At 44.0% G+C, this 17,903-nt stretch overlaps 1 protein-coding gene across 1 annotated transcript in view; it reads right to left on the bottom strand.

Annotated features, from left to right (window-relative positions):
• The window catches only part of LOC118286276 (latent-transforming growth factor beta-binding protein 2-like), a 79,766-nt gene that overhangs the window by 52,944 nt on the left and 8,919 nt on the right, over positions 1 to 17,903 (bottom strand). Inside the window, exon 3 of the mRNA XM_035610592.2 lies at positions 12,378 to 12,648. Within this exon, the coding sequence (XP_035466485.2) occupies positions 12,378 to 12,648 (271 nt within the window). The remainder of the gene's footprint in view (positions 1 to 12,377; positions 12,649 to 17,903) is intronic.

Raw genomic sequence — 17,903 nt, 5'->3', positions numbered from 1 at the left:
TTTCATTATGCCCTGTCTCTATAAATGTCCATATAAAATAAAGTACATTTGTCAGTTAATGCGTTTCAGACGGATAACCTAGTTTTGCTGGGCTCAGGATGCCAAGTAGGTTTGGAAAGAGGGTCGGGATTGTGCTATTAAATGTTTTTTCACAGGCCCTCGCAGCACTTGAGGCTCAGCACAAGTCTACCTTGGCAAAGCTCATTTTTCATTTTGATTTGTTTGAGAATACCAAACTCAGAACCCGCATCTAATGGCTTGGATTGTCGGCTTATGGCAGCTAATGCAGAAAATAGACTGATATGAAAAGCTCGTCTGGTGGTTGGATGGAACCATTTGGCTCTGAACAGACTGTCAAAACAACAGAGTCTGACAGCAGGCAGAAGTGTCTAGGATGAGCATCCCAGTCTGGATCACACCGCCCAAGCTTTGTCACTCTGTCCCGTCACAGTTCACTTGTGTTGGACTGGACACGACCTCCAGAGTGAGGAGTGGCAAACCTTGTGGAACCATCAGTAAGTTCATGACCAGTCGACAGAAGAGTCTCTCTTTCCTACTGCGGAAAATCAAGTCATTAATCTTTTAATCTAAACAAAATGTTTAATTGTTCCATTTACCTCTTTCCAACAGGGGGCATCTGCCAAAAACGCTTATTACATAAGAACTCCACTCAATTAGGGCAATTGGCTACTTGGTAAATGGGAAACTAAATACGGGGCATCCGACCAAGTGTAAATCTAAGTTTACACACATTGCTCTCATTTGGAGAAAGTGTTAAAGGCTATTATTCATTTCATAGCTTGCGCTCGTACGGTGGATCATCAGTCTAACTGGTAGGAAAAGCAGAAATCTGAGAAACAGGAGCTGAAATAATGAAAACTTTGTTCTATACTCAATCACTGCAAACAATGTTAGCGACTACAAGTCTGTATGCATTTTGGTAGTCAGAAAAGGATAACTGATAACTTTACAGAGACCATGTTCAGGGTACAAGCAGTTTTTGGATTCAACAAAGCACATCGGCCATATTCCAAAGCTTTTATGTGTTCCCTACGGAGTGGCAAAGCAACAGTTACCAGATTTGGATTCAGGGGATTTGTGATGAAACAAATAAACCATGCAGCCCAAGTATGTTGTTCCACAGAGGTGCTCTTCAACTGGGAGACACCTCGAAATAGACGGACATCACGCATCTCTCTGCTCTAGATTTTAAAATGTGAGGATGTCAAGAGAGATTTCAGCAGACGGCTCTCCAACAGATGGTGCTCCACATTTCGCAGACGAAAGCTTGCGGAAAGGAAGGAGAGTGCAGACTGTTGAAACTAGTCCCAGGAGTTGTAATTCAAGAACATTAGCAAAGACGTACACAGTCACACTTTGACTCTTGTTCATGTTTTGCTCTTCGACGCCCGATAGTGTTATGAATCTCTGTGACGTCCAGAACATTAACTACAATGTAGCTATGAAAAAGGAAAACACTCCAGATTATAAAGATCGTATCATAGGTTGACTGGGATTCCTGTTCCAAGTATGACTCGTTCGCTTCAGAATCTGAGGTCAGCTTCTATATCCGATATCTGGTAAGAAATTAATTAATTGGAAAATTTGGGGTTTATTTAGTTTTTAAAATTTGAGAAGATGGGCTTGTTTTCCTACGTTTGATCAAGCTCTAAGAGCTCACGGGGAAAGAGGGGAAGAGTTTTATTCAGACTTTGGTCAGTCTTAACGACCATGGTGTATTTTAGGGGGTGAAAGAAGTATCTGCGGGCAGAGAAATAATTAATCCTTTCTTAAACAGCCAGTCAGTGCAGCAGACCAACAGTACCAGCAGTGGTCAAAACCCCACTGTGGTCACACATCTCATTCCTCAGGCTTCATGCAGAACGCCCTCATCCATTCGTCGCTCACCACCGAGGTCCCTGTGTGTTTCTTTCAATAAAATCCTGAGGTTTTATCCTGAGCATGCACCAATACATATATCCAACCCCATTTTCATTATATTGTTGTTGCGTGTTCCTCGTAGCAACAGAGTCGTTCAATGGCAGGGTGGTAAAGTTTGTGCTCACTGGGGAATTTGAAAATAACTCAACATGAGCCTCTGTCACATTAAAGTCTTACCCTAAATTGCAGCTTTTTGTAGATGTTAAATCTCTGGTAAGAGATATTTTCGCATCCAGAGTCTTGGCTTTTCTCACAGCTTGTTTATCGAGATCATGCATGTCAACTTTGCAATATAGAGTTAAAACACATTGAATAACTTTATTGAGATATTATATCACTATTTCAACCAGTGTGTGAAAAAATAATGTCGTAACTTTACAGAGTTATACCTCAGACTATTCCTCAGCAGCACCAGTAACTTCCCATAGTCTCTGCAAGTACATAACTCCTTGTAAAAACCGCCATTTGATGCTTTTACACAAACAAACAAAATTGTATGTGCACAGATTTGTATTAAGCCTTAGAGCTGGTCTCCTACCTGTATACCCAGTTTTACTTCATTCTGAACTCCGCTGCTGGCTCCAGCTGTATGTATTGCCTGGCCTGTGCCTTTCGGGGATATGGCCTTGAAGATTTTTTCTTTAGCCCCAACTAACTCTCCACTTTTTGTCACTACGTAACTGAACGTCAGTAAAAGACAATGGCAGTGTTGTTATTTCCTATCTTCAATCAATGGAGGGGTTGTATTTTATCTTTAATGAATGGAGGCAAGACCAATCAGGGAGGGGGACATACTCGTGACTTATTGCCTGACACGTCTCTCTCAATTTAGTAATTGATGGGGTTACAATGCCAAAGGCGAGCTCACACAGTCAGGCAGTGTGAAGGGGAAAACTGGAGATACGCAGATCTGTTTACCACCAAAGGGGTTGCAGCTGAAGCACCAACATCCTCTCGTGATGAGCCAGGAAAACAAGGTGTGTAAATGTCTGTATGAGTTCCAAGTTATGTGAACATGATATAAGCAGAGCATACGTTAAATACAGCTGCTTTGCACTGTATCCAGATAAACCAGATCATTGCCATTGATAGCTTAGTCTCCTGTTAGATGGCCCGAGTCAAGTTTCATGAACAATGGGTCATACGTTGACAGCTAAGTTACCACAGTTCCATAATACAAAACTGCAGCCTTCAAGCTAAGATGATAAGGTCAGTTTGAAAAGTTGGCTCACTCACGGGAGACGTCGGATTAAATTAGGAAATAAAAAAACTGAATGTAAATAATTTAGATGTGTCGCACACACACCTCAATGTGAGTCAGTGTCAGGTGTCAATCATGGTGGTCATGAACGACCATGACTGTGTCTGGAGGCTTCGGAGGGTGGACGTCCAGTCGTCTGTCAGGAATTGCCTCACTACAAAAAAGTTGCCACTGCCAATGTTCTGTCCTCTTGGAACTCTGTAGAGTAATTTGACAGGCAACTTAAAAACGCCTTCCCAATCAACAACCAAAAATGACGTGCTTTATTAAGGAAATCAAAGAAACTAGACAGATCGTTTGAGTTGCATGAATCCAAATAGACCATAACTAGGCCTGCTTGTCAACAAAGTCAAATAAATTCATTTCCAGATGTACTCTCAAATGTAAAAGTAAATGACTTGAAATATCACAGCAACAATAAAATGCACGCAAAGAGTCCATTTAGAAGTTTGTTCTCAAACTTTCTGATGGAGAAACATCTGGGTTCATCCCCTGATGGTTTACAGTCCAGCCAACTACATTTTTACTATGCAGATACAGTATCAAAGTCATGTCAGTCTTACTCACATAAAAGAAAGAAAATAAGCTTCAAAAAATGTTAAAGCATTCCTTTTAAGAACTTGCATTATACATTACTGGCTAGATTTCATGGCCAAAAATCAGAGTGCCATGAAGTACAATATTCAGTTTAAGTGTAGATGAGGACAACCTCAACCATGATTACATGACGGAGAGAAAAAGTAAATTACTGTAAGGCGGGCGATCAATCACCACCAGCAGCAGCAATGAATGGGTGAATTAAAAGATAAATCTGTGCCAAGCACTAACAAACAACAGATTTCACTCTTGGAAAAATGTATGATGAATGACTAAAGCCAGAATAGTGGAAAATACAAGAAGAAAAAAACTAAATGATGACATTTTGACTGAATGCTGCTTGATTCAATTTACGGTTGCCAGTAGTGCCAGTAGTCCAATATATGTTCCACACTATAAACAAGGAATCACAGGAAAACACCTAGTCACCAGAACATGTGCAGCGCTTTAACGCTAAGCTCTTTTCTCCTGAAACAAGTTCTTCATGCGTGGATGCATAGGGCCAAACATCCGTGAGCAATTAAGGGCCAGTCTTTCTTTGATAAAATCTCTACTCATTATGACTTGGATAATTGTGGGTCCTGGCAGAATATTTCCCCTTGTGAAAATCTGGGTGTGTCTGAGGGCTTATCGCACCAGCCACCGAGGCTGGATTAAATCATGTTCTCTCTGTCTGGACGGCCTTCCAGGAATGATCCCGTTAGTAGCAGCCAGAGCCTGGGCGAAATGAATTACACTGGGGTTGGATTGATTCAGATAGCTTTTCTTTTTTTTTCCTTCCCCAAGGGGATGATGCCTGTATTAGTGAAACAACTGGGCCTAGTGCACGCTGGAGAGCAACAAGTTTCTTGTGAAATTTATTTTGCAAAGGCTGTTATTTGGATCGGCCAATGTGCTACACATACAAATTTCGTAGCTATTGCTTCCCCCACTGTCGGCATGAAAATAGATTTTCTGTGAATTTGACCTCATTGGGGTTTTCAGACATTACATGATCAAAACATATGACTACTGCAGTCTGCTCAATCCCAGGCCAAAAACTGTGAAATAAATAGGTCCCTTTTCATCTCCGGGGGGGCAGTAGCAGTGGCAACCTGTCTGATTTCACCTCAACATTTATAAAGTGGGGTTTTTTCAAGCTATAAGAAATCCAAACAGTGCTGATTCTGGATGGAGACGAAGCAGTGTGGTTGCTGTGGTTCAGGGGCCAGAATCAAAATGACTGTAGACGTGGGGAGCTGAGAGGCCATTCAATACTCCCCGGTTTATTGTAGTTGCTCTGATCATTCTATTATTAAAATGCCGCAAGACAGGTCAGCAGGAAGAGCCATTACAAAGTGCTGACTGAGACCATGCCTATACACTGCTCCGTGTCATATGTCAGACTCCTCTGACAAGAAGCCAAAGAGGTTTTCCAACAACAGGCGTGATTGAAGGAATTTTTTTAACAGACCTGTAACAGGGGCTTGCAAAGCAATAAAAGCTTTAGCAGAGGTTCACTGAGAACATGAGGGAACAAAGGTGAGTTTTGATGCGTGGATATAAAATAAGTAAAAGGGAACTTGAGCAAGTCTGATGCGTACGTTTACAACCTTTGGAGGTTTGCTCCTCTGCTCGGCCCCACGGGAGCTCTACATCCTGACATCCAGCACATTGACAGCTCCCATGCACAGCCGTACTGCTAATTTGTGCTTTCAACACATTCCCCAATATCTGGGAGATGTGCCTGATTGATGCTGTCTCCATCTGCCTCAGCTCTGGAGCTGGACTGGGATGGGCGCCCCTCTTCCTATAACTGCTGTACAGTATTTGTCCCCAGACAGCTGCATTTGCACAGTCCCGCTCCATGAGATGGATTTGGCTATTAACGCCGAGCCTGCTGGCACTGCAGCACACAGAGTGTTTCGCATGGGGCGTCGAGACAGTTGGGATGGAGAGAGAGAAAGCCATATCTGTCCCACGCTGAGTGCTGGGTTCTCTATGGTTCTTTGTTCCCTCTAGCCTAGGAGGAAGCCAAACACTCATGGGACTCGTTTGGCTCTGAGTTTGTAAAAAAGAAAAAAAAACACCAAGTCTTCCTGGTCGGGCTTGTTCAATATTGTTTTGTGTTTGACTTCCACACATTCAAAAATCTTCACAAAGTTTTGACACACATATCATGGCATATGCTGAAACAGTCCTCTACCAGTTGTCCACCATCATTACATAATGTACAAAATTCAACATTTCCTCTTCTTGCCCTCTCCAGCATGTAGAGAGTTCACCTGAGGACAGGGTGGCCCCCACAGCTGAGTCTGCACTCTGCCATGCTGATGTTTAACCCATAGAAGTACACAATGCCCCCATCAAACATCACAAAACCATGGCAGAGGATGTCCATTCTCCGGAAAGCCCTATCCCATTCAAATCACAAGTGAAAATGCTCACCAGGGACCGGGCTCAGGGCAAAGGTCAAGTTTGTAGCACCAGCACGCCAAGACAAACATGCCTGCGTTCCACAAGCTGAAAGCCAGTCAACCTGACCCCGTTCAAGTTCATTCACATTCTACCCACTCAGGGATACAAATCACCACTCTGGACACATGGTCGTATGCCTGGTTAAGGATCGAGATAGAGTCCCATTCATGTGAGAGCAACACACGTAACCTGTGGGAATTACCCTGCACTTTACCCCTCAGCTCTGCTTTAGCCCATCACTTCCCGTCACTACTTTGGCAGCGGCCGAAAACAGAGACATGAGGATGATTCTGTACATGTCCTCGTTGAGCAGCAAAGCACATTGCCAGGTGATACAGTAGGAACACTTTCCCAGGCTGGATTTTTGGATATATGTTTAAGTTTTATGAACACGCATATCTGATCAAAGCCAAAGGCATCAAGAGTATTATGAGATGGAAAGCTACTGTGGGATTTAGGCTACTCTTAATTTATTATACCCTCAGCTGAGTTATGAGAAACTTGTTGAGGGAATTTCCACTACCGCCTTTTCAGCGTTTATGATCATATTTTATTTAAGCTCTGCGTTTTTGTCGCACTTGATAGCCCAAATTCTTCAGCGATGGTTACAACCAAGAACACCGGTGATGATAGTGAAACAATATTTCAATACAGGTGCTGAGGTCACCTAGAGGATTTGACAGAGGCCCCTGTCAGCGCTGGCCGTGTGGTTTGTCTGGAGTGGGAGTGAAAGCAAGCAGTGATCCATGATTAACATGGAGAACTCCCACTATGACCACAGTTTCCTCTGAGAAACAGCTGTGTGGCTATGTGCAAAGCCTTGAGTCAACAAGCCGCATAACCGCCAGTCCTATTCGTCACCGGGCAAACTGTGCGGCTGATACAAGCAGAACTGTTAATGCAGAGAAAGTTGTCGGCATCACCCGCATTAAGGGTCTTTTGCTCTATGTCACTGAGTGTTTTTATTTTTCTTCATCATCTCATTCTGTTACTGGGTGTGACCGAATATGTAATCATCCCTGAAGCACATCACACTTTGTACAAAAAATTGCACAGAGCAGTTACTTCTAGTAATGGGCCAAAAAAACTGATGCAATTAAATTTAATTTGAAACATATAGAATAAATAATCTGTGGTAATAAAATAGGGATGCACTTCAGTGGTTGCTACTTTATTGTAAGTGAAACTTTTAAAATACTTCGTCCGAACCCATGGGACACTTTGGCCTCAGTGGCACCACCGAAGGACGTAGTCACTGGATCCGGAAAATGAAGCTAATGCAGAAGTGCCCGAAACCTTTATTCTCTGGGATGTTCATTTTGTAAATCTTCAATCAGTCACGAGCTAGGTTTGACTTTTTTTCGACAAACGTCCCCTACGTCTCAGTGGCTTCATTTGAATGAATGAAGGGGACTTGTTTTTTTCACACAGTGCTATTGTCTGTTTGAACAATAGATAGTGACGAGCATCACAGTTGTGAGATCACAGTGGTGCCTGATTATGATTGGCTTGTTAGAATGGTGCAATTTCCGTGTCACAAAGTCGTTGAAGGAACGAACAACAGCGCCAGTGTTCATTAACAGTTCTAACGACAAACTGCACACCAAGACTACATTCATGTTCTCCATAACCAGCCGAACACAGAAGAACCCAGTTAATCCATTAGTCATCGAATCCACTGTATGTTCAAGCTTTAGTTTAGTGATTGTGGCGAGTTTAACTGTGTCACCGTAAAGCTCTGTTATTCATGGAGGTGCTGCCAGCTGCCCTGACTCTGATTATGTAACAGAGACCAGAGAGAGAAATAACCTTTGGAGGGATGACCTGCACACTGGACACACATCCTGCACTGCCCTGCTCTGTTTCCTGTAGGGTACTGATGTAAGAGAGTGGCAGGGGTGTGACGCTTAGGCTACGTAAAGGACTCACAGGAGGTGGCGAATGCATCCTCTGTGTGTTACTGCCAGTGTTACAGTTCACCACTGGCCCTGACTGGGATGCCGGGATATGACGGACGGGCTGTGATCTACAGGGTGTCGTGCTGACAGGGACAAGCCTTTCACTTCTGCTGAGCACAGCGCACGAGGGAAACGGCAGGTTACAGTGAAAGACATTTGTTCCACGGCACAGGTCAAAGGAGGAACCTGTTACTTGTTTGCCGGCTGCATGTGCTGGGATGTACCTATTTTTCAGTTTTAAAGTTTTCATCCCGCGGAGCAGGCAGCTGAGACCTTTGGGACACAGTTGAAAGGGTCAGAGGAAAGGTGGAAGACTGGAGACAGGAGTATAAGTAGAGGGAGTAGGGTATGGAGTTTTGTTGATGTCTCACAATTTTCACCGAACAGGAGGCTCCTCATATGTTTTGACCATCCCACTAAGACTTTTACCCGAGGTTGTCACTGAAAAATGTGCTGGATTCATTCAGTGGGATTATTCATGAAACCGTTTATTCTCTAAAATAACATTTCATAGTGGAGGTGTGCCTGGACAGGGCTGACAACACGTCTACCTTTATTTGATTTCGACACAGAGAAATTCCAGCACAAGCAAGCTAAACGTTTGGATGGCAAGATTTGTTACCACAGGTATGGTATAAAGGTGCGGCCAGACAGAATGTGCCGTGAATTTGGCACAAATAAAGGTTAATTATCCTGGACTAGTACCAGCTAGGGCAAAGATCTGTCCTGGCAAGAAGAAAAAAACGTTGTTTTGCCACTTTAAAGCACACATGCACACTCTAAACATGCATGGTTGGTAGGTACTGTACATTATGTTCAGGGTTTGATTTACCCTGCAGCTTTTGGGGGGATAGAACAGCGGTTTGGTGTTTTTCCAAACAATAAAACCCAAACATAAAGCTGTTGGGCTGGAGCCTATATATCTGATATACATGATTTGATTTAAGTTGTAAGGGAAGTTAATTCCATGTTCCATGTTCCAAGGATGCGATGAATCTATAATTTAAAGCACCATTGGTTAGGGATCTTTTGAGACACCTTGCACATCCATGGAGCTTAAGTCTCTTTTGGGCAGAGCTAAGCCAAAGGGACTACCCAATAATTTGAACACTGATGTTGCCGGCTAAAATACAGCTAATGTAAGTACTTGCTTGATTGGGGCAAATGGACATTGACAACACACATGTCCAACGGTCAAATTTGAACAGAAGTTTTGAATTTCATTGGTATGCCATTGGTTAAGAGCAAAAACAAACATGGCTACTGCAAGGGGAGTCTACCGTGATGATTGATGTATGCAAATGTCAATAATTTGGTTAATCAAAAACACCTACTATCAAATGCTGAAGAAATGTTGATTAAAAACACTCTCTTACAGAGCAACCAGACTTCAAAATCTGTTTCAGTTGTTCAATGGCTAATCGAAGACGCCTGTGTTTGGACAAACACATTTTAAGTGCTGGTCTGCTGAAAATTGAATTAAGCATTATCTTCCCTGTGATGTCGACAAACCTCTTCAAAATCGAGCGCAGACACCACACTGTCCCTGTCTGTCGCCTGCTGACGCGCACACAGCCTTGTTCCACAGTTGCGGACCACAGCTAACTGGACAGCGGTGTGGCCAAGCCGCCTCGTTCCACTGAGCAACTCGCTTTCTCTCTCTTAATATAATTCCTTTTTGTTCTGTCGCTCCTCGTGTCTCTCATTCCTTCTCTACACTACTTCTTGTTCTTGGCGCCACTTGACAGGCGGAGTCAGTAACAGGGTGCTCCTGACATAACGAGCCGGGTTCGCTCCAAGAAAGACATATATAATACCTCACACCTTCTCCAGTCGGGAAAAATTAAAGGCGACCGGCCGGGTGCTGCATGTACGACGTGGCCTTTGCTCCCTCAAGTGGGGGCAAGGCGATCCATCTGAGCCTGAGCGTCTGACCTCCTCCACTCCTCTTCCTACTCCTTAATTGAGCTCTGGCACTGGTCGTGTCTCACTATCTGACTCTCACTCTCTGTGACCTCACATTGCTCGTGCTTTCCTGGCTTTGGGAACAGTGGAACCTCAGCCTGACATCTGAAACCAAGACTTGCATCCACCACTTCTCCAGGGGGAACACTGTTCCACCCCTGAAAGATCATTCTGGGCCAAGAGAATCCAGAGCATTTGCAGCAGTTTCGCGTGGGCTGAGGGTTAAACGTGCATTACACGAGCATTCAGATCGCTTCCTGGAAGTGCCAATGAAAGAGATTCAAGCATTCAAACAATTCTTTGACTAATGTTTAAATGAACACATTTTACAATTTTGGCAGATGTTTTTATTCTGTCCTGATGAGTTCAGGGAAATCTGTCAACTCGTAATTGGATTAGTCTGAGCTGCGTGCTTGGAAATTTTTCACTGCAGCAGGGGGAAATGGCTCATCTTGAACTTAATAGCACCTCTTACAAACGGTTAGTCAGTTTCAATAGAAGCATGATGGCGAAAATAGTCATAGAAGGGGCATTTGTGACTCAGGGACACTGCCTGCTTCTTACTGTGATGAACCTGTAGCCTCGTCTCTTTCTCTAGTCCCAGATGTGACTCAGGGCGCAAAAATGTCCTGTGAGTCAAGAACAAAGAAAACATATGCATAGCAACTGTGCAACTCGGCAGAGGTCTTGTATTGATTAGAAATTTTTGGGAATGAGGATGTATAAAAACTCTTTCATGAACCATCTGCCAACACATTTAATAGATTTTCATTCGGCTACCACAAACATGTGGATGGCGCAGCCAGCGTAATTCCATAACACCAGCAAAAGCACACAATGACACAAGAGCCTCATATTTATCAAGAGGAGCAACATAAATGTAATTGAAAATGTTAAAGTGGTTTGGTTAAAGAGAAATTACCCAGATGACAAACTGGCTAAAAGGTGAATGATGACCTCAGTGTCCCAACAAATTATGGCACCATCACCAACTGTGAGCAGATTCGAAAAGCACTGGGCCTGAGTCCAAAATTTAGCACAATTTGACAAGATAAGTCGGAGCCTGTGAGCAATAACGGCCCATCAAAATACTCCCGGAAACAATTACTGCCTTTTCAACATCCTTGATCAGGAATATGGTTCCAGCCACGGCGAAGTGATTAATCAAACCAAAACGTTATTTCCAACAATACTGGAACTGGAACAGTCAGACGGTCAAGCCAAGAAAGTGCTCGGGCTGTGTGATTAGCAGTCTTTGGAGAATTTGCTGAACGCACTGAAAAGAGGTCTTAGTCTGAGCAATTATTAGCTGGATACATTATAGTCACAGTTAATACATTAAATCAAAGAACAAGCTGAAACAGTGAAAGCCTAAAGAAAATATAATCCTCCTGCTGTATTTTCATAGCAAATAGCACAGGTTAATACTTCTGTCTGGTAAATCTGTCTGCTTATATTTTCTGATATTTTACAGATTTACCTCAATACATTTTCAAGCGTGGCAGCAAAAGCTCGTTTTACTTAGTATTTGTTTTACTTAAAGCGCATTAAGGATGTAATGTGTCATCTGGTTTGATTCACGGAAATGATAAACACAACCTGTGTTAAATAGGAGTGTAATGAACTACTGTTCGTTCGAGGGGCCTTTAGATGCGTTCTAGCAGCACGGTGTGTCAATTTGTTTTCTGCCAGTATGCACGTGTGACAGTAATGGTAGCTGAAAATACATTTCTCTGTGAAAAGGCACAATATACAGTACATTAACATACGCGCAGCATGTTTATAAGTGAGATTAATTTACTCTTCCTGAAACCCACTTTGTTGGTACATAAAACAGGAATGGTTTGCAGACAGTAATTAAAGAAGTGCATGGATTGAGTGACCTAATTTGACCATTTGACACTAACTGACGCTAACATCAAACTAGCCAATCTCTCTGTTAAATTAATATTATCAAAAATCTCTTCAAAATGTACAGCAATGTGAATAAAATGCCGAGGGGAGTTAATGGCACAACACTGAGAAAAGCTCAGAGCACTATAGGCTTCTGTGACTGAGCAGTGCTTGTCAGTCAGCACTTGCTAGTGTGTTCGCCATTCATATTAAAATGTTTTTATTGTACCCATCCGTATTTGGCAAAGTGGTGAGGCTCTGGCTATAATAAGAGGAGCTGGGGGAGGCACAGCTGCATCACTCACGCAGTGTGGCCAGGCTGTCTGGTGATGGCAGGTCGTGGGGTCTGAGCCTTGGTGGTATCGGTGACCTGCCTCTCCGAGGGCCTTCTCCGCGGTTGGTCTCTCTGGAAGGGGTTGGTGCCGGGCAGAACGCGCCTCAGGGAGCCTCCGTCGCGGATGTACACCTGCTCCGGGGCCACCTCCTCACAGCGGGGGCCCTGGAAGCCCGAGCGACAAACGCAGGTATGTGGCCGGCTGCAGGAGCCGCGGTTCAGGCAGGGGGGCTGGCAGTCAGCTGAAGAGAGAGCACAGATGCAGAGCAGGTTTACAGCAGGTCATCTTTGAGCATGTGCCCCCCGTGTATGCAGGAGCAGAATTGCCTTCCTGCTACTGCTCCTTTATGGTTTTCCCTGATCTCAACACCGGGGCTCACTTTAACTTGATTCAATCACTGGGCCATTAGTTTCACTTCTCAACCTTTTTTTTGTCCTTTTCATTCAGCAGAGAGCCTGGAGGGGCTGTCATATTCAATTTCTCTCGAGTCTTTAACTGCCCTGTTTAGTCTAAATGTATATGATCACTTACATTAAACCCTTATCCAATTTCTCTCTGAAGTAAAGCCTGTGCTTCAGGTTCGTGGCTCACTTTAGCGCGGCGTGCATTACAATACAGAGTGATTTCCGAAAAGTACATATGGTCACTTATCTATAATCCAGTGTGCGCTTTTACTGTAACACGGGCGGTTTAAAAAGGTAATAAAAGTAAGGGGTCATAAAAAAATGAGCGAATGGGAAAAACTGGTTATTGAAAATAGCTGACACTTCATCAAAGAGAGTGCCTGTAAGAGCTGTATCTTTTATTTGAAAAACAAACGGAATCTGAAGGGGCTTACTGTACTTAAAAGATGAATGTGTGCATAATATTTATCAACAGTCTACAAATACGCAGCGCTGAGGTCATTTCGTGGTCATGGAAAAATAATCCGTGTCACTCCACCAGCCCACCCCGCACCTTCCCATCACACTCCAGATCCTTGAAGTACTGAAAGTGGCCTGTGGCACACAATTTAAAGTAAACAAGCCCCTCGATCTTGTGACACGAATGTATGTAGTAGACGGCACTCGGGGATTTATGACACGGTCCTCAAACAGTAAATCAGGCCACTGGTCTGTGGTGGCAAAAGCAAACAGCGGCGCTCTGTCAACAGGGCCATGGAATGCTATTGACACAGATGCTGTGGACGCTGACAGATCGCAGGCAGGAACGCTGCCGCAGCTCTTGGCAGTGTGGAGTGCCGCAGCGAAAAAAAGGGCCCCACTGGGTGTGAACAGTGGTCTACCTGATGCACACTTCCTGTTATTGTGATACAGCTCAGACTCCGGGCCCACTTAGCGTCCCTCTAAGACTTGAAAGAAAGCACGGTGGAGCCCAAAAATGCTGTTCCCCAGGGCTTGAGCTCAAAATTGAAGACGCGCGTCAGACTTTTATTTCCACAGACATATTCCCACACGGACAGCCACTCTGTATTTTGGTTTACTCAGATCATGGTGAATGTTAATTGATAGACCACTGCATTACGCATCGTCAGCCTGTGGTATGATGAGAAAGACGAACAAATTGAAGATTAAATATCACACAATCACCACTCTCTTCTGCTTTAGGGCGAAGCAAATTTTATTTAGACCTACCAATTCACTCAAGCATTTCGTTTTAACTGCTCTGAGGAAAATGTAGACCCTTTTTTGATGAAGCATACACATTTAGAGAAATGTGGTCGAGGATTTGTATAACTTGCTATGTGATCCAAATTTTCCATCATGGGATAAAATAGGAATCGCCTGAGCTCTGTTTGGCAAGGAGTTAAATACATCATCTAGCTAAAGTACAGGCTGGCCGTGTGCCATCGCCTTGTCCAAAGTCTGTTTAACCTCAAGTCTGGGGATAAGGCGGTGGCTCAAAAAGGCCACAGACTCAAGTGACATTATGTTGCAGGGGCAGAACTTGGTAATGTGTGAAACTGCATTCTTCAAGTAAACCATCTGAAGTGGAACGAGAAACAGAGCAGGGCAGAAAAATAACCCAATAAATTGTGCTTCCTGACCGGCTGCTGACGGGGTGTGATTACAATCGAGGGACGTGCGACCGGTTTTCGGTTGTGAGGAGCCGAATTGACACCAGACGAACGTGTCGCCTTCGCTGACAATAGAGTGGACAGGTCAGTGACTCTGGGCCTGGCATGTGCCCCACATGAAGCCTCTTTGCGCGGCTGCAGCACTCATTGTCACTGCCTGTCTGTGTTGTCGCTGGGCCCTGCCTCTGGGCTGTTGAGCACATTGTCACAGTAATTGCTGTTGTACAGATTTGTCTTGCACATCATTAAAACTAATTGCCTCACATTCTGCCCCTTTCACAAATATGTGCAGCAATTAATACTTTGCAAGAGTCATAATTAAATGAGAATCCGCTGGAAGTGAAAGAGGAGAAATGGCAAACATTCCTGGCATTACCACTTCAGCCTTAATTATGACTGAGAAAGACTGGCCAAGTTTTGGGAGATTGTGTCCAGATCCAGTCATCTGAAAAGAGGAGACTGTTAGACTGTGGTTGGCAGCTCTGAACCGTCCAAACAAACATGCTGATCCAGAAGAACCAGTAATAAAACAAACTATTAATATGGAATCAGCATTTTCCTTGGGCTCAGCTGAAATAGCTTCAACTTCATATTCAAGTGGGTCGGATGTCTCAAACTTAAGCCACGTAAGGATAGCCATTGAGAAAGTTTAAGGATGTCTTTACTGCCTGAGTAACATCTCTAAAGAAATACCAAAAACAACTATGGGGAATGCAAACATCCATCCTTCTGCAAATGGTATTCACTTTTCAAATAATGTCAGTTATTTCTTCTGACAAAGTGATTTGTTTCCTGGTTTTTAGGCGATCAACGAAGGGAATTCTGTTCGTATATTAAAAGCAACCCCGCGGTCTTCATTCAGATGAGTATAGTTCATAATTTGCTCTCCTGGATCACTCGTACCTGTTCTACTGTAAGCTTGGGTTTGCATGTGCGTGTTTATCCAAGGAAAATTGCCAGTCTTGTCCCCCCTCCACTCCACTGGACTCTCATTTCCCACTCAGCGCTCGTTTCCAGTCCATTACAATCCACCAGAGACTCGCCTTACCCTCCCTCTGACTCAGAGTAATACAACCCATCAAATCTTTATAGTCCTTTCATTCAACAAAGGGCAATTTGAAACCAATATCTGAGATAACTCAAACATGTGGGGAAATCTCCTCTCTAGGTCAACAGTCCGACCAGAGGGAACCTGACATTCCTGAAAATAACATCGATAATGAAAGCATAATCGCGATGATCTTGGGATGGACCCTGCAGTCTGAGTACCATTATGAGATTTGGAGGCTGTGAGCTGCTCTGGAAATTAGAATTTAGAAGAATTTGACAAAAGGCTTGACTGAAGGTCCTTTCAAACCCTGAAAAAAAGAGACAGGAAGCTAAGGAGTAAGAATGAAAGTTACAATGGCGTTAGAAATGATGGTTGGAGCAACTTACCTTACATTGGCTGTTGCAGTTTAGCTATCTCTGAATATACTTTAGTAGATAGTGACAGTTTTCATAGGTAGATTGGGTGTGTGTACATGCATGTGTATGCAAAGCTTTTAAAGAGGCCAAAAGCCATGAATATGTCCCTTAAAAGAGGCCCTAAAAATGTTTGCAACTTTGCACAAAACTGCACAATCACAGACCGTTGTAAAACTCTTGTGACTGAACATGCAGTCTGGTAAACCTCCTGTGATGACAGCAGGGGCCTCTGAGCAGATCTCATGAAACAGGTCAAGTGCTTAAGATTGTCGGAGGCAGCGGGGAGAGACAAGCTTGAAATGTTGCCTGTCATTCAGACTCACTGTCCACTGACGAAGTAAGAATTGGTCTATTGAGCAGTTAATACAATTGCCTCTCAATGCTAATCATTTCAAGGGAGTTTTAATCTCTTAACGACATGTGATTTCCACATGGTTGCCAGAGCAATTGCTATCGTTTCAGGTTTGCCAAATGCTAACTTTGCTGTCTGCAACCAAACTGCGGTTACGGTAACTCTGCATGGTTCCATTAAAGGTTCAGACTCAAACTCCCCTATTGTTCTAATGAGAAGCAGAAGGGGGGAGTCCGACACTGTTGGACTGATCCTCTGTTTTCTCTCTGTGGTGAATCTTACAAGGGTAATATTTCACCCAATGAACGTGCCTCCGTCATAAATGCACATTTTTCAATCACAGCTTGGGGTTTTTCAGTCCAGTACAGTAGTTGAAGCGTTTACTCTCCCAACCCACCCCAGCTTTTGGGGGGGGGGGGGGGTTGTTAACCTACATCTGACCCGCGACACTGTGTACATTTCTTTTAGCCATGCTATATCATGCCTCCACCGCGCCCCTCAAAACTCCCAGATTCAGCTCCTAATGAGCCACATGCCACATGCACTGTGTGGAGGATATCTGGATCTGGGGGCGTGCACCCGCAACTTGTAAAGCTGACTCTGTGAGACGTGGTGCTCACCGAAAAGCCACAAACCCCATCCTCCTGAGGGATCACATCCCAACAACTTCCATATGGTCTTTAAGCAGGAGGGTGCCATGATATATTGTTGTCTATGAGCTGCCCTAACAACACTGTGGCCTCACTGGGCGTGTGTGGGCGTGTGTGTGTGTGTGTGTGTGTGTGTGTGTGTGTGTGTGTGAGTGTGTGTGTGTGTGAGTGTGTGTGTGTGTGTGTGTGTGTGTGTGTGTGTGTGTGACTGACGGAGAGGGCTGCTTGCTTGTTAATGTTTCTCTGTGAGTCAGTAAAGCACAGTCTTGTTTTTTTTCGGGGGGAGCGTTCTGCTGAGACATCCCCAAGAGCATGTGAACTTTTTCTTCTGCATCATGACGCCATTAAGAAAACCAAAACAACACAAAGCAAACAAGAAGTCTCGTATTATGAACAGCTCATGACAGAGATGTAGAAATTTAACGAATAAGAAATTCTACAGGCACTTGTTTAGGTCCAGACACTGAGTATTTCCTAATTTTACCACACTTTTGTCTGAGGTAGCAATTAGAAAAACATGTGGCACAGGACGTCGAAGCAAGCTACAAACAGACGCAGCAGCTGGAGTGGAGAAAGCTGCACTCCTGGTTTGAGGAGACAAACGGAGACTCGAGCTGTCCAGCATCTTACGTTAATGATGGGCTGGGGATGACGGGTGTGTATTGATTACAGGATCTGTCTAATGGCCCATAACTCTCTACAGGGCTGCCAAGGGAGTGTTATTCCCCTGAACTGTGAACTGTGCAACCCCCACAAATCCACACACACGACACATAAAGCCTAGGAGGACTGTGTGTCTGTCTGTGTTGCAGTAACTTCAACCCCGACTCAGTGACATCACTAGAAACACCGCCATCATCTTGTAAACGGAGAAATCTGTTCGGGAGGCTTGGTCCTCGTCAGTGTTAGGTCTTTCCCCCCCCCCACCTTTGGCAAAGTAGTTTTTTGCT

The sequence above is a fragment of the Scophthalmus maximus genome, chromosome 15 (assembly GCF_022379125.1).
Source record: "Scophthalmus maximus strain ysfricsl-2021 chromosome 15, ASM2237912v1, whole genome shotgun sequence".
In the NCBI taxonomy this organism is placed as follows: Eukaryota; Metazoa; Chordata; class Actinopteri; order Pleuronectiformes; family Scophthalmidae; genus Scophthalmus; species Scophthalmus maximus.
Note: the sequence above shows the minus strand (reverse complement) of the source record. Positions and strands in the feature narration are given on the sequence as shown.